This window comes from Megascapheus bottae, chromosome X (genome assembly GCF_031878675.1).
Source record: "Megascapheus bottae isolate mThoBot1 chromosome X, mThoBot2.hap1, whole genome shotgun sequence".
Classification (NCBI taxonomy): Eukaryota; Metazoa; Chordata; class Mammalia; order Rodentia; family Geomyidae; genus Megascapheus; species Megascapheus bottae.
This window is the reverse complement of record NC_143547.1, coordinates 101,038,931-101,058,673: the sequence shown is the minus strand read 5'-3', so window position 1 is coordinate 101,058,673 and position 19,743 is coordinate 101,038,931. Positions and strand designations below refer to the sequence as shown.

The 19,743-nt window shown below is 37.0% G+C and overlaps 1 protein-coding gene across 1 annotated transcript in view; it reads right to left on the bottom strand.

Moving 5' to 3' along the window:
- Positions 1 to 425: 425 nt before the first annotated feature.
- Fmr1nb (FMR1 neighbor) overlaps positions 426 to 19,743 on the bottom strand; it is a 38,028-nt gene continuing 18,710 nt past the window's right edge. Inside the window, exons 4-6 of the mRNA XM_090326308.1 lie at positions 19,109 to 19,205; positions 1,989 to 2,134; positions 426 to 584 (exon numbers count right to left, since the gene is read on the bottom strand). Of these exons, the coding sequence (XP_090182434.1) occupies positions 568 to 584; positions 1,989 to 2,134; positions 19,109 to 19,205 (260 nt within the window). The 3' untranslated portion in view covers positions 426 to 567. The remainder of the gene's footprint in view (positions 585 to 1,988; positions 2,135 to 19,108; positions 19,206 to 19,743) is intronic.

Genomic DNA, 19,743 nt, shown 5'->3' with positions numbered 1-19,743 from the left:
TTTTTGCTTCTCCTGCAAGTCCTTATTTACATGGTTATCTATAATAAATTTTACTTGTATGTAGAGAAAACAATTTATCAATTAAAGAGAACCACTGTCCTCCAAAATATTTTCTCAAATAAATAGTACTATGCAGAGTAAAATATGCCACTAGTTGGGGCCAGGAGTTTGGCCTAGTAGTAGAGTGCTTGCCTACCATGCATGAAGACCCAAGTTCAATTCCTCAGTACGACATATATAGAAAAGCCAGACCTGATGCTGTGGCTCAAGTGGTAGAGCACTAACCTTGAGGAAAACCCAAGGACAGTGATCAGGCCCTGAGTTCAGTACCCAGGACTGGCAAAAAATATGCCACTAGTGCTTCAATATGTGTTTATTTTTAATTCTTTAGAACTGTTTTAATAAATAAAAACTCAAGGTTCTGGTTTGATGCTCAAGAACAGAACTAGTAACTTTTTTATTTTGGAAATAATTATGACAAAAATAAAACCATTTTTGTCTCTTCTAAAATAGGGCCATGAGGATCACATGGTGAGTTTCCTTTCTTCTGGTACACTCACACACTTCTCAGTCAGAAAACAGTACTGTGAAAAGAAAGTATGGGTAAGTGATCTGAAATGACTAGTTTGTATCAATCACATTTTATTATAAAAAGAACATGTCTGCAACAAAATTCTCAAACTCTAAATATTGAATATTATGTTTAACTTACATATTTTCTTTGCTAGTAGATTATGTAATGTTACTCTGAGGGACACAGACAAAAATATATACCAAATACCATTACAGACATCATTTCTATAAATAAAATTAGCTTCATGCCTACTCAAATCAAGTTTTGTTAGTCTAGTATACAATGTACCCTTATCAGACACATTCCCTCCTACATCACTCTCCCTCATCTCCCTACACACTTACCAAATCTACTTCAGCAAGCTTCGCTCTTTCATTTTCACATGTGCATAAGTGTTTTGCCTGTATTCAGCGTATTCAGCAGCCTACTTTCCCTGCTCCCACTATCACCCTCTGCCTCTCCCTCTACAGGGCTTGTCTTATATATCTGTCATTCTTTTTCTAGTGTAGACTAATAGTTCAAAGAGTTTTCACCATGGTATTCCGCACACTATTATACACTGCACTTTAATCAAGTTTGACCCTCCCCCAACCCCCCAACACACTTCCATTTTCCTTATTGCCATTACTGTCTTTTAGTGAGTTTAATTTTGTTTTCTTTATTCACCAAAAACAATACACCAGTATTGTTTATCCTCTAACATTTTCTTTTATTCCATGTCCCTAACAACGTCAAAAGTGTTACAAATACTTATATGTTCTATCTATCTAATTTAACATTTCTATCTTTAGGTCTACATGAATTTTTGACCAAGCACAGACAAAAAATATGAAAAAAGAAATTCTTAATTCATTGTTTAAAAATCCCACATACACATTAAACAGCTCAGCTCATGAGGAGCTCTCAAGTCAGTCCCTCTATTATGACTGTGTTTAAATCATTATATGACCTGCTGTTTCCATGTCTTTAAATTTTGTGAAAATATGCCTTGCCTAAAGCAAATGGTGTCCCAAAGCCAGTTAACAGGTAATATGCTTAATTTATGTGAAAAAATGAAAACTGTAGATTTGTTGATTAGATAGAACTTTAGGAAAATTGAATGAAGCATAAGCAATACAGTACTAAACTCTAGGTATCCTGAGGATCTACAGCCTTTCTTCAATGGAAAGATTCTATTTCTTTGTACCTGGAAGTACAAAGAAGGTGCCAAATAAGGCAGTATCCAAACAACTTGACACTTGTTTTCCTACTTTCCTAATATCTAAATATCCCCAAGTGATAATATTATTTCAGAAGCTGAGCTTTTTGTGGGTCAAACATCTGTGTATTAAAAAAATAGGTTCAAAAAAAGCAAGATCATGGTAGATATATAAAGAAAAATCAGACTGAGTAATTGATCTTTATATCCTATTACCTTGTGTCTCCTGTTCTTTTTCATCCCCTTCCTCATCCTCCATGGCTGACTCCAATACTATAACATCAGTCTTTTTTTTCTTTTTTTGTTTCTTCAGCATCTTCCATACCTTATTAGCCTTCCTTCGTAAAGATATGGACCATTTGCTGTAAAGTGAAAAGTTCAAGCAAAACTTTATTTCTCAGCAGTAGTGGAGTAATAACAGAGGATGATAAGGAAAAGTATTTGCCCATATATAACTCTTTACACTTTTCCACCAGCTTCTTTTTAACTGTTTAGAGTTAATAACTCTGGTAGGAAATATTTTTGCTTCTTCACATTTACCACTGTAAACATCATTATTACTATTTATAGTTATTCTTCATCTAATTGATTCTCCATAATATAAATTCTTTCTTTTCCTGATATAATTACCCACTGCTCAACGTCCAACTTAGACATTTTCTAGTCTAGGAAGCCTTCCTTCTACTCCTAGTCTAGAGAGGTTTCTCCAGCTTTTGGCCCTTAAAATTAAATAGTGGTTTCTATTACAAAAAGTATTTGCTCTTTTCAAACACTTGCACTTACTATTGTTACCATTAATATTTATGACATATTCCCTTGTAATTCTGTAGCCAATTAGTGCAGGGGTACTTGAAAAATCTTACGGTGTCAAAATCTTGCCTAAATGCCTTACACATTTCATTTCACATTCACAACAATCTTATTTGACAGTGGATTTCTTATTTTATAAATTATTAAAATGGAGCTTAGATAAGATAACTCACCCAAGTCACACATAACTAGTAAATGGTATGCTGCAACTTGTGCATTAGGTCTGCCTAGCTTTACAGTACAGCCTCTCCCCAACTATGTTACACTTGTTTTCCCTCTGAGCTTAGAAGTTTTACTTTAGTTGTGCTGGCAGAACTGGTTAAGCACCTGCAGAAAACTAAAGTTGGATCCTTCTTTGTCACCTTGCACTAGAATTAACTCCAAATGGATCAAAGACCTGGAGGTAAAAGCTGACACACTGAAAACTTTACAGGAAGGAATAAAAGATACACTAGGCTCCTTGGCACAGGTCGAAACTTTCTTAATAAGGACCAAGAATCACAACAAATCACAGAAAGGCTGGATAAGTGGGACTGCATTAAACTGCAGAGCTTTTGTATGGCAAAGGACATAGCTAGTAAACTAATCAGGAAGCCTACAGAGTGGGAGAAGATCTTCACCAACCAAACAACGGACAAAGGCCTCATATCTAAAATATATCAACAACTCAAAAAATTGAATCACTCCAAAACTAACCTCCAAAGTAACAACCATCCCATTAAAAAATGGGCCAAAGACTTAAAGAGAGTCTTCTCTGAAGAAGAAACAAAAATGGCCTATAGACACATGAAGAAATGCTCAACATTTCTGGTCATAAAAGAAATGCAAATCAAAACAACTCTGAGATTCCACCTCACTCCAGTTAGAATGGCCAGGATCAAGAAAACTAATAACAACAGATGCTGGAGGGGATGTGGCCAGGAGGGATCACTACTACACTGTTGGTGGGAGTACAAACTTGTTCAACCACTATGGAAAGCAGTGTGGCAGTGCCTCAAAAGGCTAAACATAGAGCTTAGGCTCAATGGTTTCCCTCCTTTGTCATAATTAGTAGAAACCTTGGGCTCTACTAGCAGAGATTTGCAATAGAGCAAAACCTTGATACATAAGGCCATATAGTATGAAGGTCATTGAAAGGACCTCCAGGATATTGAAACAAAAGCCATATAATGAATGATTGTTGTCCTTAATGTACTATGTTGTCTCTCATCTCCTTTGCTGTCCCTTGGTTATCTCATATTGGTATAGTATCTCACTATGTTATCTGATATATTGAATTTATTTGTATTTGGATATTTGAAATTTGATAGGGAAGGGGGGAAAACCAAGACGGGTGGGGGGTGTGGGGGGGAGGGAAATGGGTACCAAGACATGTGAAAGGGTATCAATGTATGTGAATTAATGCACCTTCTATCTGGCAAATATCATGTAACCCTTTTACTAATTACCATAAAAAAAAGAATCTACAAAGAGTAAGAAAAAAAAAGAATAAGCAACAGGCTATTTCAAATTGGATAGGGAAGGGGGGAAAACAAGATGAGGGGTGGGGCTGGGGGGGAGGGAAATGGGGACCAAGACATGAGAAAGTGTATCAATGTATGTGAATTAATGCACCTTCTATCTGGCAAATATAATGTAACCCTTCTATTAATTACAATAAAAAATATGGAAAAAAGAAAAAAAATCCTATCTTAAGTTCAATGCTGTATTACACACACAAAAGAAGACTTGCACCCTTCCAGTGTTACTAAGCTGCCCAGAATAGATTTTGAACATGTGGGGACCAGAGACAGAAATGTGTGCCTATAAAATGATGGCTTTCATATAATGAATGATTGTTGTCCTTAATGTACTATGTTATCTCTCATCTCCTTTGCTGTCCCTTGGGCATTTCATATTGTTACAGTATCTCACTTTGCTATCTGATATATTGAATTTATTTGTATTTGGTTATTTGAAATTTGATAGGGAAGGGGGGAAAACCAAGATGGGGGGGGAGGGTAATGGGTACCAAGACATGTGAAAGGGTATCAATGTATGTGAATTAATGCACCTTCTATCTGGCAAATATCATGTAACCCTTTTATTAATTACAATAAAAAATATTTAAAAAATGTTGGCTTTGAAAGTAATACTCAGGCTGGGAGTTTGGCCTAGTGGTTAAAGTGCTTGCCTAGCATGCACAAAGACCTGGGTTCGATTCCTTGGTACCACATACATACAAAAAAGCTGGAAGTAGTGCTGAGGCTCAAGTGGTAGAGCTCTAACCTTGAGAAAGTCCAAGGACAGTGCTCAGGCCCTGAGCTCAAGCCCAGGACTGGCAAAAAAAAAGAAAGTAATACTCACTTCTCTCCCCTAAAACTATATTGCTGGATTGTCACTGAGATCTTCTAGGTAAGACAAATGTAAAACAAAGAAACACCTTTTTCTCAATTAATCATAAAAACTCTCCAGACCTAAAGTAAAATAGTGACTTAAGGTCAAAAATATATTTAATATATTTATATGATTTACCTATGGCTTTTTTATGTAGCAATACTATTAACTACTTGGTTTTTTTGGTTAAAGGTGGTGTTCTACCACTTGAGCCATTCTTTCACCTTCAGCCTTTGCTGGTTAACTGAAGGTAAGAGTCTCACAGACTCTTCTTTTTTTCATATATTTTTATTGTAAATAATAGAAGGGTTACATTATATTCACCAGATAGAAGGTGCATTACTTCACATACATTGATACCCTTTCTCACGTCATGGTCCTTGTTTCCCTCCCCTGCCACGCCGCTGCTCATCTTGTTTTCCTCCCTTCTCTATCCAATTTCAAATAACCAATCAAGCATATATACAATATATCAGATAACAAGGTGAAATACTGTAACAATATGAGATAACCAAAGGACAGCAAAAGAGATGAGAGATAACATAGTACATTAAGGACAATAGTCACTCATTATATGGCTTTTGTTTCCTTCTCCTGGAGATCCTTTCATTTAGCTTCATGCTATATGGCCTTATGTCTATAAGTTTTCTTCTGCTGTAAATCTCTGCTAGGAGAGCCCAAGGTTTCTACTGATTATGACAAATGAGGGAAACCATTGAACCTATGTTCCTTTGAGTATGGTTTACTTCACTTAATATGATTTTTTCTACGTCTTTACATTTCCTTACAAATGGGGCGATATCGTTCTTTCTGACAGCAGCTTAGAATCCCATTGTGTATAAGTACCACATCTTGTTGATTGACTTGTCAACTGAGGGACATCTGGGTTGCTTCCATACCTTTGCTATGGTAAATAGTACTGCCATGAACATTGTTCTCACAGACTTTTCTGCCTGGGCTAGCCTCAAAGATGATCTTTAGATCTCAGCCTCCTAAAGTAGGTAGGATTACAAGTGTAAGTCACCAGTTCCTGGCAATATATCATATTTTACTCTATGTTGTTTTTGTTCCTTATTTTCTAGTAGAATTTAGCAAATAACTCAGAAAGTGGACTGAGGTTCTTGCTTTATCAGTACATATAAGTGAAGTATTCATTAACACTGCACCATCTTCTTTTGGTGGTGCTTGGAATCAAACCCAGGACCATATGCCTGCTAGGCCTCTACCCCTAAGCCATCTCTCTTGAGCGAGAGGCCAAATATTCTCATATTCTGAATGTCTAAAAGCTTAAGTATATGGAAACCCTAGACAAAGTAAGAAAGGTAACAGATGCACTAGTTTTTGTCAGTCTTCTATGAACTGTGACTTTCTACTTTAGATATGTGTATATATCCTTTATTACACTTTGCATTCTTTGAGAAGAGCAATATCTTTCCAATATATAACAGGTAGGCGTAGAATATAGCTATTTCTTCAATGAATAGGAATTTCTTGAATGATATGATATTAGCTAATAGCACTATTTTTAAAAAATGAATTTAAAAGGACTGAAGTATGGACTAGAAAGAAAGCAGATCCTAATCCAAGTACATAACCAAGTTGTCATTAGGTACACATATCTTCTTTACCTAAGGGCAAACCCATATATTCTTTTATAACATATGGACCTAACTCCTTAACTCCTAGTTGTCCTAGTGACAACTCTAAAGTGGACAAATAAAAATCCCACATCTTTTAAATGAATAAAAGGGATAGAAACTAAGAAAACAGCCCATGGAATTCAAAAACTAACAAAAAATCATATATTATGATCAAGTGAGTTTCATTCCAGGCTTGCAAAGCTGGTTCAATATATGTAAATATATTATATAATTCCATACATCAACAAAAGCTGAGATAAGAACCCCATGATCATCTCAATAAACGCAGAAAAAGCATGTGACATGATTCAACATCCCTTAATGATAAAACCACTTGAGAAGCTAGTAATCATGGAACATTCCTCACTATAATCATGGCTACACATGACAAATGTATAGCCAACGTTATACTTAATGCTGAAAAGTTAGACCTACTTCCTTTAAAATCAGAAATGGGACAAGAAGGATGTCTACTCTCTTCTACTCTTAAATATAGTACCAGAATTCCTAGCAAAAAAAAGTAGACAAGAAAAACATAAAGGACATACAAAAAGGGAAAGAAGTAAAACTATCCCTCCCTTGCAGAGGACATGATCCTGCATTTATAGTACCCTACAGTTGTCTCTCCCAAGTTACTTGAGTTGACCTGAAACTTTGGCAAAGTAACAGGGTATAAAAATTAACCCACAGAAACCAGTAGATTTTCTGTATGCCAATAAGAAGATCAAAACTGAAATTAGGAAGGAAAGCAACTCCATTTGTAGTAGCCAAAAAACAAAACAAAACAAAAGCTTTAAGAATTAATTTAAACAAAGATGTGAAGAATCTCTATTATGACAATATTAAAAATCTGAAAAAAATAAATCCAATTTAAGGAAATAAAGCTCCCATGCTACTGGATTCAAAGGATTAACACTGTGAAAATGGCAACACTACTCAATTCAATGCAACACTTAAAAATATCCCAACAACATTCTTCAATGATACAGAAGAAGCAATCCAAAAATCCAGAAATTCATATGCAATAATAAAAGACACTAGATAGCAAAAATAATCCTTATAGGAAGAAGAATGTTGGAAGAATATCAATACAAAATTTCAAACTCTATTACAAATCCATAGTAATAAAAATAGCTTTGTACTAGCATAAGAATAGGCCTGTGGCCCAATCTAACAGAATAGAAAACCAAAGACCTATAGCCACCTAGTATTTCCTAAGTGATCCAAAACACAGGATGGAGACCTCTTCAACCAATGGTGATGGCAGAATTGGCCACACACATGTAGAAACCTAAAGCTAGGTCCTGAATCAAATCTAAATGGATCAAAGACTTCTATGTAAGGCCAGATGCCATAAAAATAACACAGGAATGGTTAGAGAAAACATTAAGGCTTCTAAGCATGGGTCAAAACTTCCTAAGTAAAGATACAGAATGGGAGAAAACCACCTACACATTAGACAAGGCCCTCATATCTAAAATATAGTTAGAGGTCAAAAAATTAAAGGTCTCAGAAAATAAACCCTCAATGACAAAACAACCCAATCAATGAATGGGCTAAAGACAAAGACTTTCAGAAAATGTATGAATAACCAACAGACACATTAAGAAATCTTCAACATCACTGGCCATAAAAGGAATGCAACTCAAAACTTCATTGAGATTCCACCTCACTCCAGTTAGAATGGCCATTATCAAGAAAACTAACAATAACAGGTGCTGGCAAGGGTGAGGCCAAAAAGGAATGCTAAACTTGTTCAACCCCTCTGAAAAGCAGTATGAAAGTTCCTCAAAAGATGAAACATAGAACTTCCCTATGATCCAGCAATCCCACTCCCGGGCATTTATACCACAGACCATAAACAAGGTCACACTAAAGCTACCAACACAACCATATTCAGTGCAGAATTATTTACCATAGCTAAGATATGAAATCAACCAAGATGCCTCTTTGCAGATGAATGGAAGAAAATGTGGTACATATACACAATGGAATTCTATACTTACATCAGAAAGATATGTACCATTCATAAGAAAATAGAAAGACTAGGAAAAAATTATATTAAGTGAAGTTAGACCCCAAGAAATATAGGCTGCATAGTTTCCCTCATTTGTCGTAACAAGAAAGTGCCTATAAACCTAAGACTAAACACACTGGATGGTAATAGACCAAAAATACACTTGGACATGAAACATCCGAACTCTAGACATTCACACAGTGAGACCAAAGGAGGATTATTTTTAGGAGAGGATCACAAAGACTCAGTTTGGTCTAGTGATGAGAGTGTTTGCCTAGCATGCATGAAGACCCAGGTTCAATTCCTCAGTAGCACATACATAGAAAAAAGCTGGAAGTGGTAAGTGATAGAGTAAAACATTGAGAAAGCCCAAGGACAGTGCTCAGGCCCTGAGTTCAGTCCCCACAACTGAAAAAAAAAGGCTGCTAGTCAGGCCAGGCACAGTGGCTCATGCCTGTAATCCTAGCTACTCAGGAGGCTGAGGATCAAGATTCAAAGCCAGCCCGGGCACAAAAGGACCTGAGACTCTTATCTCCAATTAACGTCTAGAAAACCAGAAGTGGGGCTTGGCTCAAGGGTTAGGCCGATAACCTTCAGCTGAAGAGCTCAGAGACAGTGCCCAGACCAAGTTTAAGCCCCAGGACCCACCAAAAAAAATCGAAATGAACTCCAAGAGCTGGAAATGAAAGGTTTTTTGCTATTCTGCTTTATTTTTCCTTTTCTCCTTTGTTGCTGTTTCTTTTTTCTGTACCTTTTGTCTTCTATGTAAGTTCATCTGTTTGTGTGGAAGGCAAGAGGGAGCACATAAATGGGAGACAAAAGATGAACAAATGCAGCTGTGATACTCACTGGACACTGTGTTGAAAAATGAACTTTACAACTTGTGGGGGGCAGTTGGAAGAGAGAAACTGGGAGAAAAAAGCGAAAGTGTGACACTGTTTAAAAAGAAATGGGGCCAGGAGTTTGGCCTAGTAGTAGAGTGCATGCCTAGCATGCACAAAGACCTGGGTTCGATTCCTCAGTACCGCATACATAGAAAAAATGCTGGAAGTGCTGAGGCTCAAGTGGTAGAGCACTAGCCTTGAGAAAGGTCCAAAGACAGTGCTCAGGCCCTAAGCTCAAGTCCAGAACTGGCAAAAAAAAAAAGCTGAGGGACAGCACCCAGACTAGAAGTTCAAGCCCCACTACTGACAAAAAAAAGAGAAATGTACTCATTACCTGGTTTATGTAACTGTAGCCCCTCCTTGAACATCACCTTTACAATAAGAATAAAAAATATTTGAGTGAAGTGGTGAAAATAAACTAAGCAATTTATATATGAGGGAGAGAGAAGAGAGAACGAAAGGAAGAGAGAAAGAAAGAGAGGAAGGAAGGAAGGAGTGAGGGATGGAGGGAATCAGAAACATCAAAACAATGATTTGTGAGGAAAGAAATATATGTTCACTTCTGTACATGTTTCATTTCAGGTGCTGAAAGAAAGTTGCCTTGAGTGCCAGTGGCTCACGCCTATAATCCTAGCTACTCTGGATGCAGAGATCTAAGGATCGTGAGTCAAAGCCAGCCCAGGCAAGAAAGTCCATGAGACTCTTATCTCCAATTAACCACCAGAAAACTGGAAGTGGTGCTGTGGCTCAAGCGGTAGAGCACTAGCCTTGTGCTGAAGAGCTCAAGGACAGCACTCAGGCCCAGAGTTCAAGCACCATGGATGAAAAAAAAAAGAAAAGAAAAGAAAAGCTGAAAACTGGGGGAAAATAGAGGTGAGGACTTAAGGATTTACATTTAAGAGCTATTCACCTATTGACTCTGAATATGTGTCAAAAACTACTCCAGAATCTATCTGACTCAACTGAGTTCCAGTGGCTTACTCCTACAAACCTAGCTATTTGAGAGGCTGAGAACCGGATGAACACCATTTCAGGCCAGCCCAGGCAGAAAAGTCTGAAAGATCCACTTCTCAACCCATAGCTGGATAGAGTGATATGTGCCAGACATCCCAAACTGCAGTGTGAAGCTGAAACTAGCAAGTTGCACTTCTTAGCCAGACCAAGCAGAAAATTCTACAAGATTAGCACTCAAAGGAAAGAAGCTGGTTGCATGTTGTCACTGTGATCCCAATCACTACAGGAAACTAAGAAAGCAGAGACTCACACAAGAGTCTACATGGGAAGCAAGATAGTATCTAAGTCAGTAAAAGAAAAAAAACAGGCCTGAAACAATGACCAGACTCATTAGTAAGAATGCCTTTTGGGCAATCAAAAGTCTCTGATTCAAAAGCAAAAAAATTTAAAAAAGAAAACACCACACCATATAAGATCTCTCTCACATAATATATAGACATAGAGTATATGACCAATCTGATTGAAGTACAGTACATACATTTGTGAAATGCCATGTTGATTTCCTTTTGAACAACTGATCATGTACTTTAACAAAAATGAATGTTAAGCAACATGAACCACATCTTATCTGGGATGTGCATACCAGTGGGAGGGGCAAAAGCAAATAGAATAAAGGAGGGAGAATATGGTCAAAATACTTTATGCACATATGTAAAAAAGGATACAATGAAGCTTCTTGAGATTGAGTTGGGTAAGATGAAGACTGGATAAGGGAGAATGGTAGAGGAAATGAGTCAGATCAAGGTATAGTATATGCATATATAAAAAGACATGTCAAAATGAAAGTACCTTGTGCACCTATTTGACACTAATTTAAGAAAAGAGAAATTAATTCAACTACATTTAAGAAACTCAATAGCCAGCTTTGTTTTGGAGGCTCATGGCTGTAATCCTAGTACTCAGGAGGCCAACATCTGAGGCTCAATGTTCAAAGCCATCCCAGGCAGGAAAGTCCATCAGACTCTTATCCCAATTAACCACCAGAAAACCGAAAGTTGTGTGGTGGCCCAAACAGCTAGGCTTGTGCACAAGAGCTCAGAGACAGTGCCTAGGCCCTCAGTTAAAGCCCCATAACAGAAAGGAGGGGGAGAGGGAGAGAGAGAGGGAGAGGGAGAGAGAGAAGAGAAGAAAAGAAGAGAGGAGGAAAGAGAAAGAGACAGAAAGGGAGGGAGGGAGGGCAGGAGGGAGGGAGGGAGGGAGGGAGGGCAGGAGGGAGGGAGGGAGGGAAAAAAAGAAAGGGAGAGGGAGGGAGGGAGGGAGGGAGGGAGAGAGGGAGAGAGAGAGAGAGAGAGAGGGAGGGAGAGAGAGAGAGGGAGGGAGGGAGGGAGGGAGGGAGGGAGGGAGGGAGGGAGAAGGAGGGCGGGAGGCAGGACCTAAGACATATAGTCCATATACCATAAGGTTGCCTTTACTCTTTCAGTAACTGAATTGTCTTCAACATGGATCAAGAAGTAGCTTCATACAAATTTCAAATCTATAGTGATTCATGATATAAGAGATTTTTGGTTTGTTCACATTATCATCTGTTATATTTTATCAAAGTTCTCAGAGTATACTTATATATTTTGAAAATGTACAATGTTTGTCATCTGAATTCATATGTATATAAGCATAGGAGTTTCAAACCTTCTACAAGTTGATTAATGAATATTTTCAGAATAACATTACTAGTTTTATTATGCAGTGCAACGAAGCATACAAATATGAAGACTTAAAAAGACGTAAATGGCTAATTTTAATTTCAATGGGTAATAAATTTTACACTATTTTGACACACTTATCCCATGTTTTATCTTCTATTCTGAAGAGCATCAATATGACTATCAGCATACATCACATAAGACTCACACATCAGGATTTGTGTAAATGTAGAAATTTTCAGCAACAGACATCTGAAAAGTAGCAATACTGAAATACGTAGAGAGAGGACTGTGTTTTAGAACAATCTTGTATCAGATGATTTACAATCTTATTTTTTTTTGTCTGGGTTATGGGGCTCGAACTCTGGGCATGGGCACTGTCCCTGAGATCATCAGCTCAAGGCTACTGTCCTACCCTGAGCCAAGTGCCACTTCCTGTTTTCTAGGGTTAACTGGAGAAGAGTCTCAGGTCCTTTTGTGCCCAGGCTGACTTTTTACTTTGATCCTCAGATCTCGGCCTCCTGAAGAGCTAGGATTACTGCCGTAAGCCACCGTGCCCGTCTTACAATCTTATTTTTTAAACATGCCTCTTTATTAGTTGACAGTACTGGTTTTGTCATTTTTCAGATTAAGTTCTACATTGTTTAATTCAACAAAATCCACTAGCACAACGATGTTCATTGCAGCACTATTTACCATAGGAAAGATATGGAACCAACCCAGATGCCCCTCAGTTGATGAGTGGATCAACAAGATGTGGTATTTATACACAATGGAATTCTATGCTGCTGTCAGAAAGAACGACATTGCCCCATTTGTAAGGAAATGGAAAGACTTAGAAAAAAATCATATTAAGTGAAGTAAGCCAGACTCAAAGGAACATAGGCTCAGTGGTTTCCCTCATTTGTCATAATCAGTAGAAACCTTGGGCTCTCCTAGCAGAGATTCACAATAGAACAAAACCTAGATACATAAGGCCATACAGAATGACGCTAAATAAAAGGGCCTCCAGGGTATAGAAACAAAAGCCATATAATGAGTGATTGTTTTCCTTAATGTACTATGTTATCTCTCATCTTTTTTGCTGTCTCTTGGCTATCTCATATGGTTACAGTATTTCGCCTGCTTATCTGATATACTGTATATATGTCTATTTGGTTATTTGAAATAGGATAGGGAAGGGGGGAAAACAAGATGAGGGGCAGGGGTGGGGGGAGGGAAATGAGGACCATAACATGAGAAAGGGTGTCAATGTATGTGAAGTAATGCACCTTCTATCTGGTGAATATAATGTAACCCTTCTATTAATTACAATAAAAATATATGAAAAATATTCAGTCTACTAGGAAGAATTTGAAAATATATTTAATCTAAATTTAATAGGCATTTTCTATTTTACTACGGCTAGGTATACCTGAAAGGAAAATCACTAGGTAATGCATAAATGTTTAAGGTGTGAACACAGATTTAAACTTTAAAACATTTACAGATTAGAAAGGGAATTTGACATTTAAGAATATTGTTATTACTACTGTATTGTTATTAGTACACTATTACTGTAACAGATATAGCTCAGTTGCCTTCCTTCTCTTCCTCTCTTTAGAGTTGTCAGCTCTCTATCTCAGCTTCCTTTAGTCCCCATTCACTTGATCTTTTCCTTTCTTCTCTAAATCTTCTTTTTTTTGCCAGTCCTGGGCTTGGGCTCAGGGCCTCAGCACTGTCCTTGGACTTTCTCAAAGCTAGAGCTCTACCACTTGAGCCTCAGCACCACTTCTGGCTTTTTTCTCTATGTGGTACCGAGGAATTGAACCCGGGTCTTCATGCATGCTAGGCAAGGACTTTAACCACTAGGCAAAACTCCTGGCCCTCTTCTCTAAATCTTAATCCCACACTGGTACTTAAACCTAATGAAGCGCCTGATCACTATTTTTTTAACTTTTTTGAATGTATTTTTAATTGTAATTAATAGAAGAGTTAAATTATATTCGCCAGATAGGTGTATTACTTCACATACACTGACACCCCTTCTCATGTTTTTGTCCCCATTTCCCTCCCCCCATCCCTATTAATGAGGATAAAAATAGATCTTACATAACCTCGAGTTGAGAATGCTTTCTAAACAACTTTTGTATGTACGTTTAATAGAGCTATTAGTAATAAAGTCTTAGAAAGTTTTTCATTTATGCTATTCACATTTATGTATTTACAGTCAGTTTAAGTAACACTGAATTCTCTATATACCTGGAATAAATAACATTTGTGCTTTCAACTAATAGAAGTCAGCTAGAGATTTATCTACTTATTCCAAGGATAAAATTTAGCTAAATTTTCTTAGAAATGACAAGCAGTCAAGGGACATGTAGTATGGAGAACTCTATCTAGACTTGAAGAACTCTGTGGAAAGGCTGCTTCCCCAGGGAATCCACACCTTTTTTTATATGTGTGTGCCGTCTTAGGGATTGTCCTTGGGGCAGCAATGTTATTTTTTTTTTCTTTTTTGGCCGGTCGTGAGGATTGAACTGACGGCCTGGATACTGTCCTTGAGCTTTCTTAAGACAACTTCTCTACCATTTGAGACAAAGCACCACTGCTGTCTTTTCCTGTATATATGGTACTGAGGAATCGAACCCAGGACTTCATGTATGTTAATCAAGAGCTCTACAACTAGGCTACACTCCTGGCCCAAAATGTTATTTCTTAAACATTTTCACTCAGGGTAAGTGTTCTACCACTTGAGCCATGACTTCATTTCCATCTTTTTGCTGACTAATTGGAAATAATGGTCTCTCAAACTTTTCTGCCCTTTCTGGCTTCCTGAAATTTCAACATCCTGAGTAGACAGGAATATAGTAAGCCACCTGCACCCAGCTCTAATCCAAATCTTGTTCTCCCTTCAAACTCAGCTCAAATGGCACATCTGTGTGAAGCTACCCTGCTTATTCCCACTGATAGTGACCCCCCACTGCTCCAGAACTTGACAAATCATTACAATCATTCATTCCGATCTTTAATTCTGTTTCATTTTATATTGTTTCATTCAAATGTAATTGTAAAAAGTTCTTAAGGTGGATTTAAATTCCGTAATTCAGATGAGATGCTTCTTAACTGTATTAGCTATTTGCGGGACTGAGACCTGAGTATCATAGTTCAACGCTAACTAGTCAGACAAGTAAGAGAGATTCTGTGTCCAATTAAACAGAAAAATGCTGGACTTGAGATGTGGCTCAAGTGGCACAATGCCAGCCATGACTAAAATGGCTAAAAGAAACAGGACCTATATTGGCATAAAATGTAGAATTTATGTCTTAGGCATTTTTTCATCCTCCAAGTTACCCAAACAAGCAAATATTCAATGAGTATGCCAGCCGCAGAAAGTGTGAATCGGACATCTAAAAATGGCACATATTTATTTTGCTATGGAAATGAATAGCCTCTTCACCTAAACTGCTTTCATTTCTCCCACTTGTTCAAATTATTTATCATTGTTCATCTCTCCAAATCTTGTCAGTTGTTAGCTCCTTAAGTGATATGTAACTACAAGTCACTCTCCAGCTAGAGGAAGAATCTTGACATCAGTGGCTCACTCCTGTAACCCTGGATACTTAGAAAGATAGGATCTGAGGATTACAGTTTGAAGCCAGCCCAGACAGACAAATCCAAGAGACTCGTATGTCCAACTAACCAGCAAGAGGCCAGAATGAAGGTGTGGCTCAAGTGGTTAACTTCCAGCTTTTAGTAAAAAAGCTAAACAAAAATACATGGTATTAAGTTCAAACTCAGTATCAACATAATTTGTTTTAAATGTCATTATCCAAATTGCAGATGCAAGGGAATGTCAAAAACTCATTTGTTTGGTTAGCAACTGCAGGATAAGAGATGAGCCTTTTTGCTAAAGAAATATTAAAAGTTATTGTACAGGACAGAACCCAGGAGGAAAAAAAAAAGAAATCATCCAATGCTGAAAGAGTAAAAGTTCTTTCAACAGAGGCCCATATCACATGATTGCAGATCTGTATTTGACTTTAAGCTCCTCTGATTTAGATAAACAACTGTATCTGGTTTCCTATTTTATTTATTTATTTTTGTGTTTGTGTGCTATTCCTGGTACTCGACCTCTCCCTGAGAACTATTAGCCCTCAACTTTTTTGCCCCAGCTCTTCTTGCATTTTGGTGATTAACTGAGAGATAAAAGTCTCAAAGACTTTCCTTGTCTGGCTGGCTCTCAACTGTAGTCTTCAGATCTCAGCCTCCTGAGTAGCTAGAATTACAGGAGTGAGCCTAATGTTTTATCTAGTATTTTATTCATTAAAATGGAGACAGGAAATCATTTGTCCCACAAAGGAGAAATTTCATAGCACTTGGCCTTCATTTCACTCCTTGTTTTGTATCACATATGAGAACTCGACTCTTACACAATTATTTTCAATGCTTCTAACATCAACCTACCACCAAAAGCCTACACTGCCTCATCCACCCTCAACTTTTGTTCTGGAAACTCAACTAAACATCATGTTAAAAGTGTAACCTACTTCCAGGGACAGGATCAGCAGATGAAAATGACAGAAGAACATACCAATCATACACAAAATAGTGAAGTAAGTATGTAAGACGCAGTAAACCAAAACATATGGCACTCAACATCCATACTCACATTGTTCATGTCTGTCAAGTCCTTTGTATTATATAGACAAAATAAAATATAATTTCTACAGATTATCCTTTTGATTTCATTTTTTTGCCATTCCCGGGGCTTGAACTTAGGGCTTCAGCACTGTCCTTGGACACTTTTTGATCAAGGTTAGTGCCCTACCACTTGAACCACACCACCACTTCCTGCTTTTTCTGTGTATGTGGTACCAAGGAATTGAATCCATGGCTTCATGTATACTAGTTGAGCACTCCACCCACTAGGTTACAATCCCAGATCCTTGATTTAGTTATAATGAAAAAAAATCTACATACATAAGAGAGGAGCCATAACGAAATTGTATCAAGCTTTATATTCTACATGTTCTCTAAATTACATGACATAATCCTAGTACTAATTCTAATCCTAATTCTAAGAATATTTCACTTTTATTCACTTCTAACTTTTTTATATAAAACCAAGCTTTGAAGAGAAGAATAGGAATAAAATTGCCACACCTACTCCCAATCATTCTGGGAAGCAAAGGAAAAATTCAGTGAGGCTAATGAGAGCTGAATATCCACTCAAAAACAAAGCTAAATGAAACCTAAGGGAAAAATGATCTCTTTATGCAAAGTGGAAGGAAATAGCTGAAATGCTTTGACTTAACAGTGAATTCCAGTCTAAGTCCTATTAGCCCAAAATCTGATGATATTGATGTTAAGGCAACCTGTTAGTATTCATTTTCCAGTAAAATCTAAACCAAGGGGCCGGAAATTTGTCCTAGTGGTAGAGTACTTGCCTAGCATGCGCGAAGACCCAGGTTTGATTCCTTGGAAAAAAGCTGGAAATGTTACTGTGGCTCAAGTGGTAGAACACTAGCCCTGAGAAAGCCCAAAGACAATACTCAGGCCCTGAGTGCAAGCCCCAGGACTGGCAAAAACAATCTAAACCAAGTAGTTAAATATCATTTTCTCATTAATGTAAACAAAAACATCAAAGCTGTTTAATCTTCAAGGAATTGAAGGAGGTACTTACTCTCACAATTTTGATAGTGTTAGCCCTTACTAGAACAAAACTAAGAATGAGCAGCTCTCCCTAAATGTTTCTAAATGCTCAGCCTTATTTCCTCTACTCTAATTCTGGCTCTATTCCACGTCTTCATACTCACACCATTTTATAGATGAGAAGCTAGTAAATACAAAAAAATCACATTTTCTTTCAAATGTGGAAAGAAAAATGGAATGGGAAGATGAGTGAAGAGCAAAGAAGTAAACAAAATAAAGAGGAGTTAGATAACATAAAAGTATATATGTGAGAAGGTAAAAAACGAAACATAAGCTTTTTAAGCTGTTCTCAAACATGCATTACAAGGACTTCCTAACATTTTTATTAGCATCAATTATTTGTACGTGAGAGTTTCATTTTGACATGCTCATATATATATATATATATATATATATATGCTGATCAGACTTATTACTCTCCAACACTCTCCTTTTTTTCTCTTCTCTTCCCAAACCAAACTCTACAATCTTAACTGTCCCATTATGACACATTTATAAAGTATTCTGACTGTATTCACCCTTTTACCCTCCCCTGTCAATAGTAGCAACACCTCACAAAGAGTCTGTTTTACATTCTCATCATTCTATTTTTAAGTTTATATTCCTAGGGTAATTTTTACTGTGCTCCATCACACATGCACATCGGACTGACTTCCTTACTCTCAGTTTCCCTATCGCCATTACCCATTATTAACAGCTTTTAGTGAAGTTTGCTTTGTCATCATCATTCACACATGAAACTTACTTCAGTATTGTTTACCATCTTGCTCTTTACAATTTTAAGTGAGAAACACCAAAAAAATAAAAGATCCAAAAAGGAGATAATTTGATCAAAATTCAATATTTGTATGTATGGAGATGACAACAGCTTTCATACAATTAATATACATCAATTAAAAGAGAATTAGGAAAAATTACAAAGGACAGATGGCTCAATGGAAACGAACAGTTGGAGGGATGCCTCATTTGCAGTTAATATCTCCCAGTACCCCATATACTTTCAGCTTGCTGATTTGTTTTTCCTTCTGGTAGGGTTTTCTGATGAAGGAATACCCAGAATCTATCTCAGAGAATATCTTCAATTTGTGAAAAAGCAAAATAACTTTAAAATACCATGACAACTCCACTTTTATATTTTGCCCATTGCTTTCCTCTTACCAAACGTAACTCCTGTGTACCTAAAGCATATGAATAAATGTTTTTACACACAAAAATCCACATATGGAGATCCATTAGCAAATAAAAGTTGTATTTTGCTTACCTTCTACGGCAAAGAGAGCAACAATACATAGGTAGACAGCCCAGAAAGATCACACTTATCATACAAATTCCAAAAATCCGAACCATCTGTTTAGGCTCTGTTGGTTTAATCATATTGTTACTTTTATTACTTAAGCGAAAGAAGTATATCTGAGCTATTTCATAAAATCTTCATTAAAAACTATGTTAGTAAAGCAAAATGAGGAAGCATTATAATAGGTAAACATCCTTACTACTCTCTAAGTAACAATTTCTGAAATATGTTTACATGCAATTAAACATGACCCTTTCAACATCTATCCCTCAATGAAAACCTTAGCAAAATGATCCTCTTGCTTTTATTAATAGAATATGATGTGTTGTATGTGTTTCTTCCTGTGACCCTACATGTGCTTCTCCAAGTTATGTATCCTAGAGCACTCAAGAGCAAATTAATCTATGAATACATAACTTGGTAAAGAAATGGATTCTCAAATGTTTATTCCCAAGCTACAAAACACTAAATTAAATAAAGAATCCAGAATTTGCAAATTAATAAACATAATGTAGTTTCATATTCATTTGGAAATGCATTCTAATGTGATTGGGGAATTGGAAGTCACGGTTCAATTTTTTCTCCTAAAAGAACCAAATGTC